Here is a 26445-nt window from a genome sequence, read left to right as displayed (position 1 = left end):
TAGTTTCAAGTGTACAATATAGTGATTCAACAATTCTATACATCACCCAGCACTCACCATGGTAAGTGTAGTCACCATCTATCACCATACAATGTTATTACAATATTACTGACTATATTCTTTATGTTGTACTTTTCATCTCCATGACTACTTATTTTATTTTTATTTATTTATTTATTTATTTTGGCTGCTTGGTGAATAAGTTTTTTTATTGTCTTTATCTGAAAAATCTTCATAGAAATTGTGGTTTGGTTTGTTAGCTTTCAGCAGCCTGCTCCTGAGCTCTAAGGAAGCTTGCCTTCTGAGCTCCCCAGTCTTTCTTCTGGGTAAAAGACATTTTTTGGGGATGGTTCCACCTCTTCTTTTTAACTTCTTTCTTAGGCTTCTCATAGACTGGATTCTCTCATGTAGTAGTGAGAACTTTCTTATACATCTCCTCCACCATGTCTAGAGATACTTTGTTCTTTATGTACTGACAGAATTGTTCCTTGCAAGCATCTTCATCTTCTTCCATTAGGTAACACATATAATCTGCAACGTTCTGACCCATGACATGCTTCCAATCTTCTTCTGCGTTGACTTCCTTGCTTTCCAAATCGTAACCAAGGAATTGTTTGGTACTGTGAGTGACAGACAAGCCTCCATCCACAGCTCCCTTGAGGGCCCCCAAAACTTTATTTCCAGTAGTAGTTCTGGCCAGCCCTGCATCCAAATAGCAGGTGGAGGCACCAGGTTGATCACCAATGCTTTCCACATTGCATTCATCTCTAGTCATTTCCCCTTGGCCTTCATAGATCTTGTCCCTGCCAAACCTGTTGAGGAGCCTGCAGACCAGCAGCAGGTCCGTACAATATGCTGCAGCATAATTTGTCAGGCCAGCCTTCACACCATACTTCGTGAGTTCATGAGCGTGAGCTGCACAGACTATCACATCTCCTTCTATATGCGCATGAGCAATCTGACAAATGATCTCTCTGTTGGTTACATGGACCATCATCCTATATTTAGGTGTGTTGTACTTATTTTTAACCTGAATTACCAAGCATTTCTGAACATAGTTATCAGTCTTACCCTCTCACCTTCTAAATTTCACTTGGTATCTCTTGATGCAAGCCTTATTCTTGACAACTTTACAAACGCCATCCTACAGAACAGAGACTGGTGTCTGAGGCTCACCACAGACCAGCACATCCTCACCAATGCTTGTTATTTCTTGCCTTTTTGATACTAGCCATTCTGACTGGTGTGACACAGGCGGTATCTCATTGTGGTTTTGATTTGCACTTCCTGATGCTGAGCGATACTGAGCATCTTTTCATGTGTCTGTTGGCTGTCTGGATCTGCTTGTGTTCCTGCTCTCACTGTCTCTCTCTCTGTCAAATAAAGAAATAAAATCTTAAAAAAAAAAGATTACTGCCTATGTTTTCTTTTGTCTATTTGCTATTTTTGAGGTAAATTTAGAGTCAAATTAGGCCCTTATATATTGTTTCCTGTATACTTATATGCTAACTCACATGCTGATTAGACTCTATTTTCATTTATTACGATTTGACTTATTGAATGCTACCTGATCTCCCTCTTCTGTGATTTTATTCATTGTAGGCCTGTCTGAAGATTTTCATGCTAAGGATTCTAAACCTTCCTCTGACCCACCTTGTGTCATTGAGAAACTCTGTTCCTTACATGATGGCCTAGTTTTGGAAGCAAAGGGAATAAAAGAACATTTCTGGAAACCCTATATTAGGAAACTATATGAAAAAAAGGTTTGTAAGTAGTAAAGAAGTAATGTGAAAATATTTTCTGGGGAAAGATTTGTTTTAATATGATGACTTAAGGATCTTTTCTTTCATCATAGCTCCTTAAGGGAAAAGAAGAAAATCTTACGGGGTTTTTAGAGCCGGGGAATTTTGGAGAGAGTTTGTGAGTACTTCTGTTATCAAACTGTTTTAATATTTTAAATTGCATACTTAGAAAACCTTAGAGTTTACTGTTTTTATTGTTTGTACCCTGGAAATACAGAATATGTTTTGTGGGAGAACATAGGAAAGCAGTGAAAAATTCCATCGACTGTTACTCTAAGCACATTGTTTTAAATTTATTGAAAATTGTGTGGCTGTTCTTTAAAGCTTTTTTTTTTTTTTTTTTTTTTTTTTAAGATTTTATTTATTTATTTGACAGGGAGAAAGAGACAGCGAGAGCAGGAACACAAGCAGGGGGAGTGGGAGAGGGAGAAGCAGGCTTCCCGCTGAGCAGGGAGCCCGATGTGGGACTCGATCCCAGGACCCTGGGATCATGACCTGAGCCGAAGGCAGACGCTTAACGACTGAGCCACCCAGGCGCCCTCTTTAAAGCTTTAATAGTTAAGCTTTTGGATCGTAATTTTTGAGATAAAGAAATTCTTTTGGAACTATATAGGTTAAAAACGATGATGTGGAAGTAGTGAGATCTTCACAGATGCCTAGAGCAGCTAGGAAAGATAACTCAGCATGTCACTAGAAGCTGCACCTGCCAGGCAGACTGACTGGTACAGGGCACCCACCCTGAAACACTGTCCGCAAAATACACCCACTGTACGGAGGAGCGGCTTACTGTAGCAAGCTTGCGTTTCATACACCTCGGTTTTTATAATTAGCAATGGTCTGCAGTTTAGCTTTCGCAAAATTATTAGAACTTTTTAGTAAATTAAAAAAATGAAATAACTAAGTGGCCTAAAACATGAATTGAAATGGCAGTTCTGTGAGTGTATATGTTGTCTGTTTTCCTTTTTTTTCCCCCTCTAGTAAAGCCATCAATAAGGCCTATGAGGAGTATGTTCTATCTGTTGGGAATTTAGATGAAAGGATATTTCTTGGAGAGGATGCTGAAGAGGAAATTGGGACTCTCTCCAGGTGTCTGAATTCTGGTTCAGGAACAGAGACTGCTGAAAGGGTGCAGATGAAAAACATCTTGCAGCAGCACTTCGACAAGGTGAGCTGGCCGGGGCCAGGAGAGCCGAAGTGCAGGTGCAGACGGGCCAGACGGGCCATTCTATGTGGGTAACTGTGTGTGTGTGTGCGCGCACATGTTGCACTTCTTCCAGTATGAAAAAGAAAATGCTTGTCATACTTAATTGAAAAAGTTGTCTGTGTTTACTGATTTAATTTTTGTTAACATCAACTTTCAAAGTTTTGGGGTAGATCTGAGAGAGCATTTAATATAAATTTAAATGAATGTATCATGCTGATAGCTGTTGGTTTTGAAAAAAATGGGCCAGTAATATGCAGTCTTTATTTATTGAACATAGTAGACACAGAAAATGTCAGTTGACCTGAGAGGTGCCTTCATCTAGACACTAGGGAAACTGAGAATCTGTAGTCTTCAGGAAAATTCTGTTAAACAGAGTTTCAGGATCATGGTGTTATTTCTTGCATACACTTAGGGTGATGGAGACTAAGAGTTTCCCTTCTGTTGTATGATGTTCAGAGAAAATATACAGCTTTTGACAAGTGCCTCCCGAGGTAGTGTGGGTAATTCCAAGGGGTAACTCACCTGTAAGATCAAACTTAAGGCTGCTTTGCTTATGCATTCAACAAATATTCTAAAGATATTCTATATGCCAGATAGTGTCCTGGACACTGGGGATACATCAATGAACAAAACAGCCATGAATATCCTGTTTTATATTGTGGAGAGATAGATAAACAAGTAAATATACAGGACATCAGATGATGATATATGAAGAAAAGTAAAATCGAGTAGAGGTACAGAGTACTGGGGAGAAGGGAGAAAGGGTGGGCCTTGGGCTGCTAGACATAGGGCTGTGGGGAAAGGCATCTCCGAGGAGGTAACACCAACAGAGATGTGAAGTAAGTGAGGAAGCAAGTCATGTGAAGAGCTGAGAAATGTGTTTTGGAAGCCCAGAGAACAGCAAGTGCCAAGCCTTGCTGTGGGAGCATGGTTGGCTTTTTGGAGGAACCGTGAGAATGCTATGTGGTAAGAATAGAGTGAGTGAGTGAGTGAAAGAGTGATTAAAAAGTGAGGGGCGGGTGGACACAAGGGACAGGAGTTCCATATCGGGCGTTGGAAGCTGTAGTAAGAATTTTTGCCTTTCCTCTGATTGGGAGGAAAGCCATTAGGAAGGTGTTATGGAAAACAGTGACTGGATCAGTCTGATTGACATTTTTAAAGGTGTCATAAGGAAGTGTTTCGGGGGCAAGGTGGAAGAAGGGAATTAAGAGGCTGTTGCAGTAGTTCTGGTGATAGCTCACGGTGGTTTGGACCAGAGCAGTGGTTGTATTGGGGCTGTATTGTGCAGATGGCACCCACACGATTGCCTGATGGCTTGGATCCAGGATGTGAGAGAAAGAAGACAGTGATGACTCCAGTTGCATAAATGGTGTGAAAGCTGAAGTCCTTACGAAGGCCTCTAAGGTCCTCAGATATGCCGAGCATACCCCAACTCAAAGCCTGCGCTCTTGCTGTTTCCTCTGCCTAGAACATGTTTCTTCGAGATATTCATGTGGTTTACTTCCTCACTTCTTTCAGGTCTCTGATAGACTGACCACTGTACACAATAATAACCACCAACTTCCTCCCCAGCCTTCAGCACTTCCTTTCCCTCTTACTCTGCAATTAGTGTTCCTCTTAGTATTTGTCACTGTCTTAAGGTAAGTGGGTAGGTAGAAAGGATTGTTTGTCTGACAGTAAGTCATTTAGATACAAAGATAGGAAAAGAGAAAGAGTCATTTGTTATGCAAAGCTCTGGGGCACTCCAAAAACTTAGAAGTCTTTACTTGGAGAAGGAATGTCCTGATATTTAAAAAATCTCAGTATTTATACCTGAGTCAGAGAAAGGCTCCTTAATCAGAATGCACGGGAAGCCTTAAGCCAAGAACTGAACAGTACTACCAAGAAGCTGCACGCTGACCTGGAGGACTGTGGGCAGAAGGCTGTTGGTGGGAGTCCTGCCTTGTTCCCCCTGCAGAAGCACTGCTCCCTGTGGGCGGTGTGAGACGCGGCTGGCTGTTCTTGCTTTCCTGTGTGTGTGTGCAAGCTGTCCCCTCCCAGCGCAGCACTGGTTCGCATACAGGGAGGAAGCTGGCTCCAGGAAAAGCTGGGTAGAGCAGGGAGGAGCCTTCTGAATGTTTTTAACCTACCCAGGTCATCTTACCGATCTAAAAAAATTATAGAATTAATTTCTTTGAAACCAAGTAGAAGTCTTGGCTCTATCCTGTTTAAGTCACAGAGGAAGCATATAGATTTTGATGTGTATGGCGATCTTCTGTGCTTATCTATATCGCATTAAACTTGAGTAGTTTGTTTTGCTGGGTGAAGATTTTGCTGGGTGTTTTTACAAGTATCTCTAGAATAAATATACTTACTACATAGGGAAACATAGTTTTTCCTGAATATTGAAAAACACTCTTAAGCTATCTTAGCCTTTCAGAGTTTATTAGAAAAAACAGAAAAGATGTTTCACTAGCATATGTATTCATGCTTAAATTCTCGGACATGAAGTCATATATTTTTCATATTTATATTCAAGAATGTTGACTTATATGTATTTCCCTGAAGGTCCGTCTCCTTTAGGGGGGAAAGATAGATAGATTCCTGTAACTAAAGGTAAAGGAGGGGCAGGAAGGCTGAAGAAAGCTGTTTGTTCTGTGTCAGGCTGTTCTTTCATCCAGGAGTGTTGCTGTGTCCCACCTCTCTGAAACAAATGTGATGATTTAGATGGGCTTTTGTTAAATCATGGAATTCATCCGGGCCAGGTTTAATTCACCGCTTGCTTTTGTCAGTCTGTAAGTAGTCAGAAAAAAATAGTAGATGGGAGCTGTGAAATTCTGTTTCTCAGGGATATTCTTAATAGTTTATTGCTTATTTGTGCCTTTCTGCTTAGGTTTGAAGTAGGGATACTAGGGAACTATGCCTTATCTTAAAGGTTTAACTTTCTCTTTTTTTAAAAAGATTTTATTTATTTATTAGTGAGTGAGAAGGACAGGGGAGAGGCAGAGGCAGAGGGAGAAGCAGATTCCCCGCTGAGCAGGGAGCCCCATGTGGGGCTCGATCCCAGGACCCTGGGATCATGACCTGAGCCGAAGGCAGACGCTTAACTGACTGAGCCACTCAGGAGCTCCTTAAAGGTTTAGCTTTTAAGAGACAAACTTCCTAGTTGGCTAAAATACAAATTGTCCTTTCACACATCTTCACATGGAGGGTGGTAGCTCCTAGTGGCGTTAGTATGTTTAAATTCCAAGGATGGTGATATTTGAATCATTAAAATTTATTGATAAAGTCTGATTGGTTTAAATTCTCATTTGTGAAGTAATTAAAGTCATTCTGACCTAAAATAATGTTCTCTCCACCCCCACCCCACCCCCAATTTAGTCTAAAGCACTTAGAATCTCCACACCACTTACTGGTGTGAGGTACATGAAGGATAACAGCCCTTGTGTGACCCCAGTGTCTACGGCAGCACACAGCTTGAGCCGTCTTCACGCCATGCTAACAGGCCTCAGGAATGCACCAAGTGAGAAACTGGAACAGATTCTAAGGTTAGTTTGAGCCCTTCTTGCCTTCTAAGATTTGATTGTTGACCATTTTCTATTTTAATTTTTTAACTTTTAGTGCCTTAATTCACTCATTATTAATCGTATACCAGTTGCATGCTCAGACCCTGTTGTTAGTCTGTGGAGGGCATAGTAATATGGGATGTATGAATAGAAGGTGATCATTTTTCCTCAGTATCTTCGTGTGTTCCAGCTGTTATCACAGAAGACCATAGACTGGGTGACTTACAAACAACAGTATCAAGGTGCCAAGATGCAGTGTCTGGTGAGAACTGCTTCCTGGTCTTTTTGCTCTCCTCACATGGTGTGAGGAGGCACGGGAACTCTCTAGGGCCTCTTTGATAAGCGCACTAATCCCATTCACGAGGGCTCCACTGTCATGATCTAATCACTCCCAAAGGCCCCACTGCCAAATACCATCACATTGGGGGATTAGGTTTCAACATGAGAATTTGGAGGGGGAGCACAAATATTCAGTCCTGTAGCACTCAGATTTCTCTTATGTAGTATGGGAGGCAGTAACTAACAACACCGTACACTGTAGATTAAAGCACCAAACTGTTACCAACTGTTCTATCTTAAGATTTCAGGGAAAGAGGGATCAATAAAGATGGGAGTTGTCAAAGGACTCCATGAAGAGGTTTGGACCTGAGCAAATTTCTGAGGGGTGGGTCAGATTTGAAAAGATAAACACTTATATTCCTAACTAACGTCAAACCACTGTAACTGCTGTATGTTCTATAGAATACCCTGACCCTGAAAATGAGGGTAACTGCCCTCAGTGCTCTGATCTGCCTAAGACTGGTGGGAATGTCACTGAGCTTTAGTGAAAAGCATAATAAACTGAATCTCATCACCTGTGCATAGTTTTTGTAAATTTATTTCAAAATATTACCTCCAGGGCCCCTCCTAGTTCTAAAAAGTATAGGATTTGATGACACAGACCCTATAGGAGCCCATTTTGTTTCTGGTGGTGTAGTGTAAGAAGGCCCAGTATACATACTGTAGTAATTTCTTATTCACAGCTGGACTCATTAAACATGAAGTCTGCTTTATTTATAAACTTGATTGTGATTAATACCCAGTAGGCTATGTCTGTGTGGCCTCTTCCTAAGTCGTGTTTCTCAGACCTTGTTTACGTAGAATAGAGAAGCATTTTATAAATACATTTTAGAAGACTGACTTAGTCTTTATATCTTACAGATCTCTTTAAAATCTCTAACCAGGTGTAGCAGCTTCTTTAATCTTAAACACCATTAGTGGGGTTAAATATTACCAGTAAATATTAGGTGAAGCCAAAGAGTCCTGTTTCCTGAAAGGTACCTGTGTGTGTTCATAAATAAAATTCTGCTTGTATATGATATTCAGTGGCTAACTCCAGCAGGATTATAACTGATTTTTATTTTCTTTATAATTTTCTAAACTTGCTAAGCTTTTACAATGAATATGTGTATCTATGATCAAGATAATAACATAGTTGCTTCAACACAGTCATGCTGAGCTGGCATCTGCACCTGGAATTGGACAGGGCCACAACCTCTGCTGTGCCCACCACTTCCCATGATCTCTGGACCATGGACCCCCACAAAGTGAGCGAGCGTCAGGCCTTTGGGAAAATGCATAAGCAGGATCCGAGCATTCTGCACACTGAGGAGATGCACTTCCTGAAGGAGTGGATGGAGAGCATGGAGGGTAAAATACTACCTGCTACTCATAAAACTAAATCAGAAGAAAATATCAAGAAAGAAAAAACAGATAGTAAGAAGGCAGAGGAAAACATAAAGACAAACGAACCATCAAGTGAGGAAAGTAGTCTAGAAATTGACAGTGAAGGTGTGATTGAACCAGATACTGATGCCCCTGAAGAAATGGGAGATGACAGTGTAGAGGTGACTGGGGAAATGATGGATCAGGCAAATGATAAAAAAAGTGGCTGCCATTGATGCCCTAAATGATAGTGAACTACAGAAAGCCATTGACTTGTTCACAGATGCCATAAGCTGAATCCTTGCTTGGCCATTCTGTATGCCAAGAGAGCCGGTGTCTTCATCGAATTACAGAAGCCAAATGCTGCCATCCAAGACTATGACAGAGCTATTGAAATAAATCCCGATTCAGCTCAGCCTTACAAGTGGCGAGGGAAAGCACACAGACTTCTGGGCCACTGGGAAGAAGCAGCACATAATCTTGCCCTTGCTTGTAAACTGGATTATGATGAAGATGCTAGTGCAATGCTGAAAGAAGTTCAACCAACCGCCCAGAAAATTGCCGAACATCGAGAAAGTATGAGTAAAAAAGTAAGAGTGAAAGATCAAAGAAAGAATAGAAAGTGTTAAGAAGGTTCGGGAAGAACATGAGGGAGCCCAGAGGGAGGAAGAAGCCAGATGACAATCAGGAGCCCAGACTAGCTCTTTTCTAGGTGGCTTTCCTGTGGGAATGCGTGGAATGGCAGGGGGCAAGCCTGGAATGGAAGGGATGCCCCTGGGCTCAATGAAGTTCTTAGTGACCAAAGGTTCTTGCAGCCATGCAGGATCCAGAAGTTATGGGTGGCCTTCTGGGATGTGGCCCAGAACCCAGCAAATGTGTCAAATAGCCGAGCAACCCAAAAGTTATGAATCTCATCAGTAAATTGTCAAATTTGGAGGTCAAGCATAATGCCCTTCAGACGGATAAGACCCTTGCTGAAGGAAAAACAACTTAGATCACCTAATGGATGTCGCAGTAATACAGTGTACCTCTGACCTCGTGGAGAGAAAGCTGGGGTGCTGTGAAGAGAATCCCTACCCCTCGGCCCCACGTGCAACCCAAACATTTTGTAGTGGTTTGCTATTGGGTATTCATTCACATAATGTTTTCCTACCAGGAATTCCTACTAGGAATTTTAAACCTTAAAAATACTTAAAAACAAGTTAAAAGGGTGTGTTAATCCCTTAAAAAAAAAAAAAAAAGACAAAAATGTTATAAAGGCCCACATGATGATAATTTGTATAATGCTTCTGCATCGAACATATATTGCCTTTCTGGTTTAAAAAAAAAAAAAATTAATGAAATAAACCTCGTTTTGGAGGAAAAAATGTAGAGTGCCAGTAATGGTTTATATAAGTGTGTAGTATAGTTTATATACCTCCTCATTCTGTTTTCTTCCAGGAGTTCCTAATGGGAGTTGTATTGCCCTCTGAGGAAACAGTTGAAGGCAATTTTGTTTGTTACCAGTGATTGCAGATGTGTAGGGTAGGTGGGGGCCAGTCAAGAAGGCTAAACTTAACTGCAGTAAAGGTACAGCTCCATGCAAGAAATATTTTTTTTTCCCTCAAAATGGTTATAACCAACACTTTTGATAAGGAGGTATGGGATTTCCTAGAATAATTTGGGAAGTGTGTAGTTTTTGTTCAAAGTATTTTATATTTACAGGTTAGTAAAATTACAGAGTTGTAAATAGTTTATTACTTTGTAACTGGGTTAGACCTTTAAGTTGGATAATTTCTTACTCTTTTTTTTTTTTTTTTAGGACGTGTTCCAGAGATCCAACACAGGCCATTGCCAACAGACTGAAAGAAATGTATGAAATATATTCTCAGCATTGCCAGCCAGATGAGGATTTCAGTAATTCTAAAGGTAAGGCTTAATACTGTCCATCTTGTTCTCATCTTTGATGTTTAAGTACATGGAGTCCTTTCTTGGTAAGTGAATCAGAAATATGAAGAATAGATTTAGGACTTTAGATTGAGGGCTACAATATGGATGTCCAATTTTTCTGTTAACCAAGGGTTTCTGGGCCCGTCTCCATAAGAGAAAATGTAGACCGATGCCTGGTACTTTGTTTGCAAAATCTTTAGTTTCATTTGTAGACTGGGTATTATTAAATTTAGGAGTATAGTGATTCTTCAAAATATTAAGAATGAGTTCAGAAGATATAACTGTTTTATGCCCATACCTGTTCTAGAAGTTGTCTGATGTCATGAATTAGAACCAAGTATGAGTAGAATAGTAAACCAATTATATATACCTCTTAGCATAGAGCTGCTCAGTTCAAACTTACCAAAAAAAAAAAAAAAAAAAAAGCGTGACTCTTAATGGAACGCTATTACAGTTTTTAAGTGCAAATTTCATTTCACAGGGGCGCCTGGGTGGCTCAGTTGGTTAAGTGTCTGCCTTAGGCCGAGGTCATGATCCCAGGGTCTTGGTATCAAGTCCCACATCAGGCTCCTTGCTCAGCGGGGAGTCTGCTTCTCCCTTTCTCTCTGCCTGCCGGTCCCCCTGCTTGTTTCCCTCTCTTGCTGTCAAATAAATAAATAAAATCTTCTTAAAAAAAATTTCATTTCACAGTTTTAGAAAAATGTTAGTGTTACTGTGGCTACCATGAAGAAAATTAAGAAATCTTAGGAATGATTGGTGTAGCAGCTGTAGGAAGTGCATATATATGAAGTAATTGGTTGGTTTTTAAATTTTCTTTTGTGGGCAGGGAATGGGGTAGACTCACTTTCTACAATATGTTCTTTGCATATGACTCTTGTCTTTTATTTGTGCAGAAATTGCCAGCAAATATTTTCGTTTTGCAGAGATGCTTTACTATAAAGTATTAGAATCTGTTATTGAACAGGAACAGAAAAGACTGGGAGACATGGATTTATCTGTGAGTAAATCACCAATGTATTGGTCAGCACAAGAAAATGTAGTTTCCTTTTAGCCCTACCCATACAAAACCCAGACTAAACCAAACAAAGATAAAACCGTAGCTTTGAGGGAATAAGATTGGCAGCTGAGGAAACTCCTGTCTTCGCCTCCGGTCCCCCCCTTAGTGTTTCTCAGTGTGGCAGGCCATGCACTAGAACTCACGGCTTCTGTGGGCAGTAAGACTCCATAGTCAAAGACTGAAACATTCAGACTTAAGGTAAATTGAGTTTTTAGAATGCACGGACTTATTAACCGGCACATTCCCCGAACAAACCTTGTATAGCAAGAATAAGTTGACTATTGACTAAGTAGGACTTTAACATAAATATTCAGCCATTGCTCTTTGACTAAGAAAATTATTTTTTCTAGATTTTACTAGTCAAGAAATATAAATTGATTTTGAAATAAGTATTTACTTTTAATGACACAAAAATGCTTTTTAAAAACTATTTTAGAAAAAATTGTAAAACTGACCGATAATTGTTCTAATTTCATGTAACTATTTACATTTCTTTTTTATACATGAAATTATGGGTGTAGGAATTTAAAAGGCTGTTAAGACAAATTTTTAAATTTTGAAACACATACAGGAGGGTATATAAAACAGTTGCGGTTTACGGCTGATGATAAGTGGATACCTTTATACCCAGCCAAGAAACTTACTAAAACAATTTTTTATTGTAGTAAAATATACATAACATAAAACTTACCATTTTAAGCATTTTTAAGTGTACAATTCAGTGGCATTAAGTACATTCATGGTGTTGTGCAACCCTCACCACCAGCCATGTTTAGAACTTTTCATCATCCCCAACTGAAAGTCTGTACCCATTAAGCAATGACTCCCCATTCTCACTTCCCTTGAGCTCCTGGTAATCTCTACTCTACTTTCTGTCTCCACAAATTAACCTGTTCTAGGTATAATCATATAGTATTTGTTCTTTTGTGTCCCACGTATTTCACTTGGCCTGGTGTATTCAAGGTTCATCTGTGTTTTAGCATGTCAGAATTTCATTCCTTTTTAAGGCTGAATAGTATTCAGAATATTATTCATAATCAACAGTATATAATTGTTTGCCTTTTTTTTTTGGTCAAGTTGTAGGAGTTCTTTATGTATCCTTATATATGATTTGCAAATATTTTCTCCCATTCTGTGGGTTGTGTCTTTACTTCATTGATAGTGTCCTTTGATAGACGACAGGTTTTAATTTTGATGAAGCCCAATTTATGTTTTTTTCTCCTGTTGCCTATGTTTCTGGTGTCTAAGTAACTTTTTAATTCAAAAATAGTAAATGTTTATGTACAGATTTGAGAAATTAATAGCCGAAAAAAGGGGGGGGAATGTGATTATGTCTCCTGAGAGGAGTATGTTCACTTGTGGCCCATGACCATCTAGCCAGTCACCTGCCTTCCAGCTGTCTTTTTTCTGACAGTGGCCTATAACTGTAAATACTGTTTTGTAACCTCTTTCCACATTATTATTCCCCTAAGCAGCAGGGCGTATGTATATTTTTGTTAGGGATATAATTTTTTATCAGCTACATTTCACAATATGTAAGATTTTTGAAAGTTCTCTTACATTCTTGTAATATTTGTTTTGCTAAAACATGGGCTTATTACGCTAAGAAAAGTTCTGTAAGAAAGTAAGCACATACTTCTCACTAACTCAGAAAATAAGACTTCATTTGATATTTTTATTTAACTTTACTGAGTAGGAAATGTCTTTGTTAGAGTAGGCTAATATTTCTAAATGTTAATAACTTTGTTTTATAGGGCATTCTGGAACAAGATGCATTCCATAGATCGCTTTTGGCCTGCTGCCTTGAGGTCGTCACTTTTTCTTATAAGCCTCCTGGGAGTTTTCCATTTATTACTGAAATATTTGATGTGCCACTTTATCATTTTTATAAGGTATTTTTAAAAATCTGATACTGATAAAGAAATTGTAGATGCAACCAACTTCCTGTTGTTAGCCAGCTAATTCATTTTGCTACCTAAGTACATCTCTTCTCTTTTTAATAATATATTTAGTAGTTTTTACTCTATCTGGGGAGAAGAAATAGAAGAGTCTTAAGAACTATTTAAATTCTTCTCAGATAGTATAAAGACCTATTTGGGGTAAAAGCTTCATTTGATTCTTCCTTTTATCTGCTATAGGCTTTTAGAATACTTTCATTTTATTGGCTAGGAAGCCTTTAAAAAAAGTAGCAAACAAATCAGTAGCTAATCTTATATAACAACCTTTTTAAATTTTATATTTTAATTAAGTAGGCTCCACACCCAGCGTGGAGCCCAACGCCAGGCTTGAATTCACAACCCTGAGATCAAGACCTGAGCTTAAATCGAGACAGATGCTTACCTGACTGAGCCACTCAGGTGCCCCAACCTTTTTTTATTTTATGGAAATAACATTGAAAAGTGTCTTTCAGGAGAAAAAAATTCTCTTTCACATGTTATATAGAAGTGCAGAGTGATGGCAATGACTTGGTGGTAATTGTTTTTGTCTTGATATCAGTTTAGTGCATGGGTTTATCTTAATTCTAATACAGTAGTCAAAAATCAGTTTTTTTAGTGGCATGGATTGAATGTTTAGACTTTTTGTTTTATTTATTTATTTACTTATTTATATATTTATTATTTTTTTAAGTAATCTCTACACCTAACGTGGGGTTTGAACTCACAATCCTGAGAGTAAGAGTCAGATGCTCTGCCAACTGAGGCAGCCAGGTGCCCCTAGAGTTTTTAAATGTGAAATGTTAAGAGTAATATTTTTCAGCTTTAATAGAAAAGGCATCTTTTTTCTTTGAAAAATGTTTAAAATATGCCATTATACAAAAGATTTTCTGTAATTCCTACATGAATTTTAAATAATAGTTATTTATAAAGACAGTGAAAGGAAGACCAGCTGTTTCAAAATAGTACTATTATTTAGATTTGTAATTTTTGATGAATTATCTGTTGATCTATAAATATGTAAAAAAAAAAAATTTACCCATTTTGCTTCACACTTAATAAACAAGTTTTTGGTGACAAAAATAATTATTAAAGCAGGGCATTTTTTTTTAAATTTCAGGTGATAGAAGTATTCATTAGAGCAGAAGATGGTCTTTGTAGAGAGGTGGTTAAACACCTTAATCAGATTGAAGAACAGATCTTGGATCATTTGGCATGGAAACCAGAGTCTCCACTCTGGGACAGAATTAGAGACAATGAAAACAGAGTTCCTACTTGTGAAGAGGTTTGTGAAAATACCTTAACATCTTTCTATAACAAAAGTACATCAGTAACTAGTCTGTTTATATTCTTGTTTCATTGAGAGCAATTAAATTTAGTGTCTTTGTTATGGGAAGTGGGAGGGTGGCAGTTGCGTTTAATATGGTACAGTCACCCCTGTATCTAAGAAGAAACCCCTGAGTCTATGAGTCAGAAATAATGTGTGATTGCCCTAAGGTTTCAGTGCCAGAGTAAGAATTCAGTGTTCTCTCTTAATTTTCTAGTCAAGTTTCTATACATTAGAATGGTTGGTATTCTAATTCTCTAAATCAGTAATGAAGACTGATTCATATTTAGTATTCAGCTATTAGCTTTGAATTTTTTAAGCCTGCCAGACTTTTTTTTTCAACTTCAGTATGAAAATGGAAAAGACAGCTGATTTTATTTAGGTTGAATAACTGGTGAGCCAAGTTTTCTTTTGCCTTAGATTGTGACTGTATTTCTAATGAAAATGCCTTTTTGAGTAAGACATTGCGTATATCATTCTTTATAGGTTATGCCACCTCAGAATCTGGAAAGAGCAGAAGATATTTGTATTACTGGCTCTCCTTTGACTCCCAGAAGAGTGAGTGAAGTTCGCGCTGATACTGGAGGACTTGGAAGAAGTAAGTTTAAAATACTAGGGGGAATATTTGGGAGCCTAATATCTGGGAATTGAAATTCTATCTAAAACTACAAGTGAAGTTAATAGAGTTTATATAGAAGAACTATTTTGTGCATTATAGTACCACATGGATCACTTAAAAGTAATGCTTTTGAAGAATATTTAAGAACACAGGAAGATGCATGTAATAACAAGTGACTATAAAAAGAGAATGCTATATATTAATGTGATTCTTACATTTGAAGTGTGTGTTTACATATAAGCATATAGAAGGGCTGAAATGGGAAAACCAAACTATTAAGAACAATTATTATTGGATGATAGAATTCCAGGTGCTTTCTGTAAAGTTTTTAAGATGATTATGTATTTCTTCTAAAATCAGAAGATGGGCACCTGGGTGGCTCAGTTAGTTGAACGTCCAACTCTTGATTTTGCCTCAGGTCATGATCTTGGGGTTGTGGGATTGAGCCCCGAGTTGGGCTCCACACTTGGCGTAGAGTCTGCTTGAGTTTCTCTCCCTCTGCCCCTCCCCCTGCTCATGTGTGCGCGCGCTCTCTCAAATAAATCTTAAACAAAACAGAAAAGCTTCTTTTAAATTTTTTTTTATTATGTTATGTTAGTCACCATACAGTACTTCATTAGTTTTTGATGTAGTGTTCCATGATTTATTATTTGCATATAACACCCAGTGCTCATTGCAATATGTGCCCTCCTGAACACCCATCACCGGGCTACAGAGCTGTATGATGCAATTAGGTATAGACAAGCAAGTGAGTTAAAAGTACTGAATGGCCAGAGCGAGTTCAGCTTTGACTCTTGTCAGTCGAGCTGTGCTATCCTGGTTAATATGACAGCAGCGCTGGCCCAAGAAGTACAGAAAAGAGAAGTTTCACTATTCATCTGGTTATATTTAGGCAGCTTTTTAAAAAAAGTAATCTCTGTGCCCATCATGGGGCTCGAACTCAGAACCCCAAGATCAAGAGTCATATGCCCTGTGGGCTGAGCCAGCCAGGCTCCCCATCAGGCAGCTATTTGTAACATCTTCCAGGTTCAAGGTTTAAGTTTACATAGTTGAGACAAAACTGCTTTTTAAAAAGTGATTCTGTAAATTTAGAGAGTTCTAAATCCTTAGATGCCATTAGAAGGATATTGTTGTTTCTAGATCAACCTCTTAATGTAATTGATAAGCACTGGCTGTAGACGAAAGATCAGTTTTAAAATCAGGAATCACTTTATGTCAGTGCATACTCAATAAATATGGATGATCTCTATGAAAATGTCCTGATTTCTTGGAAGAGGTATCATAATGGCCTAACTATTTTTCTGCTTTTATCCACCTAAGACCCACAGATCTGACAGCCGGTCTTCCTCAGTCCTGTATCTGTAGTTTTTCCTTCCCTAGTCTGTGGATTAGAACTTGACTTTATATTTCATTTTCTTTGTACTCATCACTTTTCCAATTTCAAGGTCTCTTAATGCTTTACAAGATAATGATCATAATGCATTCTTTCCAACTGCCGCTTTGTTCCAAATACAAATCTAGTGAGTTTATTGGCTTTTGTACCATTGAGAAATTTCAACGTTAAGCTGTAGACTGTCAGGACTACTCCTGTCAATCCCCTTATGACCTCCCTACATACATTTTTTAATTTAAAAAACCTACTGATGTGTTGTTGAACATGCTGCTTGAAAATTCAGCCACTGTCAGCCACTGTTGTGAATATTTAACAACAGACCGTGTCATGAAGGTTACAGAGTTTGTTTCTATTTATGATGGTGAAGAAGTTTCGGAAATAGCGGTGATGGTTGCACAACATTGTGAATGGAATTAATGCCACTGAATTGTACACATAAAAATGGTTAAAATGGCGTATTACATGTTATATACATTTATATTAAAGAAACTAATAATGTAATATACCAAAAACCATTGAATTGTACAATTTAAGTGATTAAAATATATGTGAATTATATCTGAGTAAAATTTAAAAACTATAATAAACTAAGCTTAATTGAGTCCAAAACACATATATCCATTCTTGCTGAAGAACATTACTGAGTGTTAGTAATTTTCTGTATGTGGAAAAAGGACAAAGATGAAAACTAATAAAACTGGGGTGAAATGCTCCCAGATGAAATCATAGTAATATCAAGTCCCCTTGTTGAGTAGTGGCTTTACAGTAAAATCACATTGTATGTGAGTGTTAGGTAGAAATTGAATATGGTCAAAAGTATTGTAGGAAAATAGAATAATTCTTTAAATTGCTCTTAAGTCATCAAGGTTCTGTAGCAGTAGAGGGCAGAGTTTGGTTTGATTTAGCCGAAGCTGGAATAAAGTAGGGAGCACTGTGAAACAAATAGAGAAAAATTCCTGTGTTTAAATTTTGCTCTTAATAGTGTCTGGTTGAGTTTTCATTAGTTGAATGTAGCTATGATATGACTCCTGTGATTTTTGTTTATGAAGTATTTCAGACACTGATTAGTTTTGAACTTAAGAGCTTGGATTCAGAAGTTAGGTCTGAGTTTCCTTGAGTTAAACCGTTTGATTTGTCGTTGTTGTTGTTGACTCTAGGCCTAACATCTCCAGCCACACTGTATGACAGATACAGCTCCCCAACAGCCAGCTCGACCAGAAGGCGGCTGTTTGTTGAGAATGATAACCCCTCTGACGGAGGGACACCTGGGCGCATTCCCCCACAACCCCTAGTCAATGCTGTCCCTGTGCAGAATGTATCTGGAGATGCTGTTCCTGTCACGCCAGTTCCTGGACAGACTTTGGTCACCATGGCAACAGCCACCGTCACAGCCAACAATGGACAAACAGTGACCATTCCTGTACAAGGTAAGGAAGTTGGATATTGAGTTCTTTCTTGGTGGCATTTATTGGAAAGTCACTTGAGACTTGGCTGGAATGACAATATGAGAGAAGAGTGGAGCGGGGAAGGAGGCTGGGAGGGGGGAAATTGGAAACCTATGCCTGGAGAACCTTTCATCCCCCTCATTTTCTCCCTAACAAACTGTAGGTATTGCGAATGAAAATGGAGGGATAACATTCTTCCCAGTCCAGGTCAATGTCACAGGGCAGGCACAAGCTGTGACTGGCTCCATCCAGCCCCTGAGTGCTCAGGCCCTGGCTGGAAGTTTGAGCTCTCAACAGGTGACAGGAACAACCTTGCAAGTCCCTGGTCAGGTGGCCATTCAACAGATTTCCCCAGGTGGACACCAGCAGAAACAAGGCCCACCTTTAACTGGCAGCAGTATTAGACCCAGGAAGACCAGCTCTTTATCGCTTTTCTTTAGAAAGGTAATTTTTCCTATACCCTTACCAGAGCAGAAGCTTGGGAAATATAAGTGTTACGTAAACAAAGTTTGAAATGTTTCTGTTTATCTACCAGGTTTACCACTTGGCAGGTGTCCGCCTTCGGGATCTTTGTGCTAAACTGGATATTTCAGATGAACTGAGGAAAAAAATCTGGACCTGCTTTGAATTCTCCATAATTCAGTGTCCTGAACTTATGATGGACAGACATCTGGACCAGTTGTTGATGTGTGCCATTTATGTGATGGCAAAGGTGAGTACCATTTGGAATATAAAAGGAAAAAGTAAAGATGCCACTTCCGTACTCTCAGAACACTTTTAACAGTTTTATTGAGATATAATTCACTCCATTCATTCATTTTTAAGTAGGCCCCACACCCAGCATGGAGCCCATTGCGGGGCTTGAACTCACAACCCTGAGATCAAGACCTGAGCTGAGATCAAGAGTTAGGACGCTTAACCAACTGAGCCACCCAGGCACCCCTTAATTCACTCATTTAAAATGTACAACTCTGGATTTTAGTACATTTTAGTACATTTACAGATATGTGCAACCATCACCACAGTAAATTTTAGAACATAATATTCCATTGTATGAATATATGATATTTTGTTTATGCATCAGATGATGGTCATCTGGGTATTTTCACTTTTTGGCTATTATGAATAATGCTGTCATGAACATTTGTGTACAAGTTTTTGTGTGGACATATTTTCATTTCTCTTTGGTATGTACCCAAGAGTGGATTGCTAGCTAGGTCATATACTTTGTTTAACCACTGAGGAACTGCCAGACTATTTTTCCAAAGTCCCTGCACCATTTTGTACTTCCACCAGCAGTGTATGAAGGTCCTCATTTTTCCACCTTTTCATCAGCACTTTTTTTTTTTTAAGATCTTACCTATTTGACAGAGCACAAGCAGGGGGAGTGGCAGGCAGAGGCAGAGGGAGAGGGAGAAGAAGGCTCCCCGCTGAGCAAGGAACCTGGTGCAGGGCTCTATCCCAGGACCCTGGGATCATGGCCTGAGCCAAAGGCAGATGCTTAACTTACTGAGCCACCCAGGAGCCCCTCATCAGCACTTTTTATTATCAGACATTGTTTTCTAAAATAACTTATTGAGGTGAAATTCACATAACATAAGTCAGCCATTTTTTAAGTGAACAATTCAGTGGTATTTAGTACATTCCCAATATTATACACCCAATCTTTGTCTTGTTCCAAAACATTTCCATCCCTGCAGAGTAAAACTACTTATTGAGTAGGTTGTCTGCATTCCCCCTCCCACTAGCTCCTGGCACCCACCATTCTACTTTCTTTTTCTATGAATTTGACTATCTCAGGTGCCTCTAGGAGTCATACAGTATTTGTCTTTTTATGACTGGTTTATTTCAGTTAGTATAATGTCCTCAAGATATATCCGTGTTGTAGCATGAGTTGTAATTTTCTTCCTTGTTAAGGCTGAATGAGCTTCCATTGTATGGACATACCACATTTTGTTTATCCGTTCATCCATTGATGCCCACTTGGGTAGCTTCCACTTTTTAGCTATTGTGAATAATGCTACTATGAACATGAATGTATGAATATCTCTTCAAGTTTTTAGTTTCATTCTTTTTGTATAGACCCAAAAGTGGAATTGCTGGGTCATATGGTAATTCTGTTTAATTTTTTGAGAAATTTGCCATATTTTTCACGGCAGCTGCACCATTTTACATTCCCACCAGCAGTGCATGAGAGAGTTCTGATTTTTCTACATCCTTGCCAGCTTCTTTTCTATTATTATATTCATCCCAGTGAGTATTGATTGATACATTCTGGTGGTTTTGACATATATTTCCCTAATGACTAATGATGTTGAGTGTCTTTTAGTGTGCTTATTGGTTGTTATTTGAGTTTTTGATTCTGGCCATCCCAATCATTTGTTTACTGGTCATTTGTTTATCTTCTTTGGTGAAATACTAGTTTAAATCCTTTGCCAATTTTTTTATTTGGATTGTGCTTTTTTGCAATTGGGCCGTAGTTCTTTATACATTCTGGATGCAACTCTCTTATCAGATATTTGCAAATATTTTCTCTCATTCTGTGTGTTTTTGCACTTACTTGATAGTGTTATTTGAACCGTAGTAGTTTTTAATTTTGATTAAGTCTATTTTTTTCTTTGTTGCTTGTACTTTTGCTGTCATATCTAAGAATACACACTGCCAAATCCAAGGTCATGAATATTTATCTGTTTTCTTCTAAGAGTTTTATAGTTTATCTCTTACATTTAGGTCTTTGATCCATTTTGAGTAACTTTTATACATGGTAGGAGGTAGGAGTCTATCCAAAGATCAACTCTCTTGACTGCTATGGGGTGCCTGGGTGGCTCAGTCGTTAAGCATCTGCCTGGTCCTGGGATCGAGCCCCCTGCTCCGTGGGAAGCCTGCTTCTCCCTTCCCTGCTCCCCCTGCTTGTGTTCCCTCTCTCGCTGTGTCTCTGTCAAATAAATAAAATCTTAAAGAAAATCAACTGTCTTAGCAACTTCCAAGTATATAATACGGTATTGTTAACTATAGTCAAATGCTAGATGTTAGATCCCTAAAACTTACTCATCTTATAACTGGAAGTTTGTACTCTTTGACCAACATCTCCCCAATTTCCCCACCCCAACATATGCATCTTAACTATATCAAAATCAGCTTCAGATTTATATTGACTTAATTCCAGTGAGATAAAGAAGTATCCTATGTAGCTGTTTCCTTTTGATCTTTTGAGGTGTATTGTGATACATATTACATCCATAAGTGTTATAAATCCAACAATTGCATTGCTCTTTTGTAATTCTATGACTTTTAAAGGAGCTGAGAGAAGAAGTATATTCAATGTACATCTTTTGTTAATCTCATCATTTCTGATTCTCTTTATTGGTTCCTGTGGTTTTGAGTTGTCATCTGGAATCATTTCCTTAGCCCAGTACAGCGTTCCTCCTCCTTCTTCTGTGCTGTTCTTGGCAAATATATCACATTTCTGTATGTTTTAGGCCCTATAAAACATTATATATGTATTGTTTTATACAATGGCTTTTTAAATCAGTTAAGGAGAAATAAATACACATTTTATGCTGTCTTTACAGTTACATAATTATCTTTACCAGGGCTCTTTTTTTTTTATGTGTATTTGAATTACTGAGGTCACTTGCTTTTAGTTTGAACTTTTAGTATTTCTTCTAAGATTGGTCTTTTAGCAGCAAATTGTTATTTATTTTGTATTTATTTTTCATTTTTGAAAGATAACTTTGTTGGACACTGAATTCTTAGTTTTTTACTTTGAGGACTTTGAATATGTTATTCTACCACCTCTTAGCTTCTATAGTTTCTGATGAGAAGTTGCCTTGTTATTTTTTGGCCTTCTCTCGAGTTTTCAAGATTTTCTCCCTTTCTTTGGTTTTCGGCATTTTTACTATATGTCTGCATTTATCCTATACTTGGAATTCTTAGAGCTTCCTGGGTGTGTGGGTTACTGTTTTTTAAATAAATTTGGGAAGCTTTCAGCCTTTATCATTTTTTTTCTGCTTCTCTCTGTGTGTGAATGATGTTCACAGATCCCTGAAGCTCTTAATTTTTCTTCATTCCTTTTTCTGTGTTCTTCAGGTTCCACAGTCTATCCCAAGTTTGCTAATTCTTTTTTTCTTCACCAGTTCAGATCTGTTTTGTCCTTCTGGTGAATTTTTCATTTGTTAACTGTACTTTTTTATTCCAGGTCTGTGTTCAGATACCACCTACTTCCTCTTGTTACTGAATTTTAGTAGGTTTTCCTGAATAGTTCATTTTGTATATGCCCTTTGGACCATTTCCAGAGACTTGAAATGGCTGTTTATATGATTTTCACCAGTTTGGGAAGAAGGTTCACAGAGCTCTTCAAAATATTTTGAAATCAATTTCTCTCTCAGAATACTCTTATTCTTTGACAGGTCACAAAAGAAGACAAGTCCTTCCAGAATATTATGCGTTGTTATAGGACTCAGCCACAGGCCCGGAGCCAGGTAACTACATTTTCTCTCAGGGCTAAAAATAAAACTTAAAGTCTTCGATAAATATAAGAAATTAACCACAGTTGATTCTGTGGCCTTTTCTCCAGGCTAAAAACTAGGATTCTACGTTAAGGAAGTCTTGTCTTTAATCACTGAAAGACAGCTTTATATCTTGATTAGTTTAAGTCCTCTTTTCTCCAAAAGGTGAGGAGGTGAAATATTTGATTCCTTCTTAATTTGGATAATCCCAAGATAGATGTCAATTTAGGAAGTTGTTTGTGTACCTTTCAGGCTGGTTTAGAAAACAATACATTTAACCAAGACAACATTAAATGAAAACTTAAAACTTATTTCATCTTTAACACTATTCATTTATCTCAAGGAGTAGGTATGCAAGATCTTTGTATCTGACTTAGAATAACTTGATTTTATGGTTGGGTGCTAGATTTTATGGTTGGGTGCTAGCACTGCCCTTTGTATTATAGTATTAACAGGCCATAGTTGAAATTTGAAGCCAGACAGGCCCCAGTGTAGATCCCGGCTGTTATTTAACAGATATATGACCTTGGCTGCATATATTTATCTCCCTGAGGACAACAGCTCTTACTACATAGAAGCCACTGTGAGAATTTAATAACATGTCAAGGTCCTGTAGTCCAAGATGTGCTCAATAAATCTGTCCCCTTCTCATGGTCTCTCTCAAGGTGTATAGAAGTGTTTTGATAAAAGGGAAAAGGAAAAGAAGAAATTCTGGCAGCAGTGATAGCAGAAGCCATCAGAATTCTCCAACAGAACTAAACAAAGACAGAAGTAAGTGTTTAGGGTCTTTATGAACACTTACAAAATTAGGAGCTTCTCACTTTTTAGGCCTTTTAGACTAAGGGTTTTTTAGATGAAGGATTACTAAATGAAATCACAACTATATTAAAATATTGGCAAAAAATTTGTTGGAACAATAAACAGAATCCTAAATTTAGTGGCAAAGTTGTTGATCCTTCCTCCCACAGCTTCGAGGCACATTGTGCGTAGCATTTTTCTCCAGGGAACTTAGAGAAGGTTTCAGGCAGGAATTTCTTGGCCTGAGTTCCAGAAAAGTCTGGCGTGCCAACTGAAAGCATGCTATGGAAATACCACCCCTAATTGTTGATTTGCATCACTTAATGCAGGGCACAGGTCCTAGAAAATTTGGTGTAATGTATTAGTGAAAACTACTCGGTGAGCCTTTGCATGGCGGGGGGTGAAGTTAATACTTAGGCGTGTCTGTGCTTTGCTCCCTGGGATGAAGAACAGAGTGCCCATTTGCTGCCATTAAACAAGTACAGTGGGTAGCTGTTGGCCTTTCTCTTACTGAATTTTCTTCTGAAAAACAACCGTGCACTAGTAGTCTTTCTGTCAAACACCCTCTGTCTACCTGCTGCAGCCAGCAGAGACTCCAGTCCCGTCATGAGGTCGAGCAGCACCTTGCCGGCTCCACAGCCTAGCAGCGCCCCTCCGACGCCGACTCGCCTCACAGGTGCCAACAGTGACATGGAAGAGGAGGAGAGGGGAGACCTCATTCAGTTCTACAACAGTATCTACATAAAGCAAATTAAAACCTTTGCCATGAAGTACTCACAGGCAAACGTAGTAAGTTTGACAGGCATTATTTCGTACTTTTTTCACTTGTGAGGGAGGAGAAATAACTTAGGTTGAGCTAGTCTTAGAAATCATTTTTTGTTAAATAAAACTGAGGAAATCTCTAACAGAGATTATTAACATGCCTAACCGACAGAATTTCTTTTTATTGTGAAACATTAAACCAGATGGTATTTGGGTTCCCTACAAATTACTGTAATACAGGAGAGCGAGTGCATGCATTCACGTCCAAAACTTACCAGCTACGGTAACCTTCCAAGTTCCTTAACTTTCTCTCTGCCTCTTGTCTCTTCATGTATCAAATGGGAATAGGAGTAGACCCTAGCTTATAGGGTTGCTGTGGGGATTAAATGCCATAATGTATTAAAAATGCTTAAAACAGTGACTGGCACAAAATAAGCACTTAAGTGTTATTTGTATGGTTTTCTTTAAGTATAATTGTGGCTGCTAATACATTACTGTTTACTCTTCAGAAAGCTGCTGCTTTAGTATATACCTCTCCACTCTTTCAATAAGAACAACCATTTTCATAAAAAATACCTGGTTAGAAATTTCGTTACCTTTCTTAGGAATACGGATTTTTTTTTTAAACAGATGGATGCTCCTCCACTCTCTCCCTATCCATTTGTAAGGACAGGTTCTCCTCGCCGAATACAGCTATCTCAAAATCATCCTGTCTACATTTCTCCACATAAAAATGAAACAATGCTTTCTCCTCGAGAAAAGATTTTCTACTACTTCAGCAACAGTCCTTCAAAGGTGAGCCTAACATAAATCTTGGCCTTTATTAATCCCAGAATGCCTAGGATGCTGGAATTGGGGTTAATGGGAAATGCTCAGTACTCACATGAGTGATGGGAACTACCAGGGAAAAGTGACCAGTAAGTCCCAGTGGAGCAAAAACCAGGGGCTGGGGGGAGAACGTTAAGGCTGGAAGTAAAGGATTTAGATTTATTTTCATTGCTTTTCCTATTCGTGCATTTATAGTTCACTCTGCTGTAAATCTGGAGTTTTATGGTTTTTACTCCATTTAAAATCCAAATTTTTGTTAGGAAAATTTGGATTTCTAAACTGATATAGAGTGTGTTTCTGGGACAGGTAGTGTGTCTGTCCTTTGGATTCTTTGTCTAAGGGGAGAAATGGACATTTTGTATAATGCAGTGTGATAGTCCTATTAAGTACAGATTTGTGTGGCAGCATCTGCCTCCGTCTGTGATGGGGAGGGAAGCTTGGAAGCTTGCATGAGGCCTTAATGGAAGAAAAGTAAGCAAGATGCTGAGGTGTGGAAGGAAGGGGTATCCAGGAAGCACCAGAAAAGGAAAGAAAACAATGTCCTTGAGGCAGTAAGACTAGATCACTGGGAATCATGTGCTGTGTTTAGGAGTACAACTCGATCCTAAAGCCCCTTACGTGATGCTTGTATTTAGAAAGAAACACACATAACCAAAAACCAATGTCAGTATCATGAGGAGAGGTTAGATGGGGAGGGTACTGTTCTAGAGTGAAGGGGACTAAAGAGACAAGACACCCAAAGATTGGATCCTGCACAGAAAAGCACAGCTATCAAGGACATTTTTGGGACAAGTGGGAAAATTTAATGTGGACTTCAATGTTAAATCTTATCTTTAGATTTCTGTTTAATTCCTTTGGTATTGATGATAGTACTGGATTATGTAGGAGAATATGTTTAAAATATTCAGAGGTACAACGTCCCAGTGTGAGCAACTGACTTTCAAATGGTTCAGCTAAAAAGAAAATTATATAGAGAGAACAAATGTGGTAAAATGTTATTGACTGATTACTGGGTGTTCAATGTTTTAAAGTAAAAAGTTGGGGAAAACGAGTAAGAAAGCAGCAAAACTCTTAGAAAATGGAAAGCCTTTTCCATTTTCTGTTACAGTAGTAACGAAGCTGTCACATGCCTTTGAGTAAACGTATCCCTTGTAGAAACTTCAGTTAACCTGAATAACAAAGACATACTGATGTTTCTGAACAGGAAGACCAAATATTTAAAGATAGTTTTCTCCAACCACTGCATAGGTTTGATCTGATTCAATGATACTGCCAATGGGATTGTGAAAGCTGGAAACATAAATCAACAATAGCCCCAAAAGCAACTGGAGGAGATGACTGACAGTCCCTCTAATATAGGCACAGCTCAGAGATATTGTAGGTTCAGGTCCAGACCACTACAGTGAAGCCAGTTAAATGAATTTTTGGATTTCCCAGTGCATATAAAAGTTACATTTATACTATACTATTGTCTGTTAAGTGTGAGTTATATCTAAAAAAAAAGTGTTCATACCTTAATTAAAAAATACGCTAACCATTTATCTAAGCTTTCAGTGAATCATAATCACCAAAGATCACCATAACAAATAT

General features: G+C 38.4%; 1 protein-coding gene and 2 pseudogenes across 4 annotated transcripts in view; 2 read left to right on the top strand and 1 right to left on the bottom strand.

Moving 5' to 3' along the window:
* Positions 1-26445, top strand: part of RBL2 (RB transcriptional corepressor like 2) — a 49322-nt gene that overhangs the window by 14466 nt on the left and 8411 nt on the right. For all 3 annotated transcript variants that reach the window (XM_036081678.2, XM_078062522.1, XM_078062523.1), the window contains 16 exons: positions 1603-1763; positions 1856-1920; positions 2781-2967; positions 6367-6533; positions 10057-10163; positions 11078-11181; positions 12996-13133; positions 14296-14460; positions 14989-15100; positions 17672-17941; positions 18123-18403; positions 18495-18671; positions 22369-22440; positions 23133-23238; positions 23849-24054; positions 24658-24822. In XM_036081678.2, the coding sequence (XP_035937571.2) occupies positions 1603-1763; positions 1856-1920; positions 2781-2967; positions 6367-6533; positions 10057-10163; positions 11078-11181; positions 12996-13133; positions 14296-14460; positions 14989-15100; positions 17672-17941; positions 18123-18403; positions 18495-18671; positions 22369-22440; positions 23133-23238; positions 23849-24054; positions 24658-24822 (2483 nt within the window). The remainder of the gene's footprint in view (positions 1-1602; positions 1764-1855; positions 1921-2780; positions 2968-6366; positions 6534-10056; positions 10164-11077; positions 11182-12995; positions 13134-14295; positions 14461-14988; positions 15101-17671; positions 17942-18122; positions 18404-18494; positions 18672-22368; positions 22441-23132; positions 23239-23848; positions 24055-24657; positions 24823-26445) is intronic.
* LOC118528984 (large ribosomal subunit protein uL18-like) lies at positions 257-1538 on the bottom strand (annotated as a pseudogene).
* LOC118528983 (hsc70-interacting protein-like) lies at positions 6542-10112 on the top strand (annotated as a pseudogene). Its single transcript, XR_013444111.1, has 2 exons — positions 6542-9779; positions 10057-10112. The product of XR_013444111.1 is annotated as a hsc70-interacting protein-like (transcript).

This window comes from Halichoerus grypus, chromosome 15, assembly GCF_964656455.1.
Source record: "Halichoerus grypus chromosome 15, mHalGry1.hap1.1, whole genome shotgun sequence".
In the NCBI taxonomy this organism is placed as follows: Eukaryota; Metazoa; Chordata; class Mammalia; order Carnivora; family Phocidae; genus Halichoerus; species Halichoerus grypus.
This window is presented reverse-complemented; position numbering and strand designations above follow the sequence as displayed.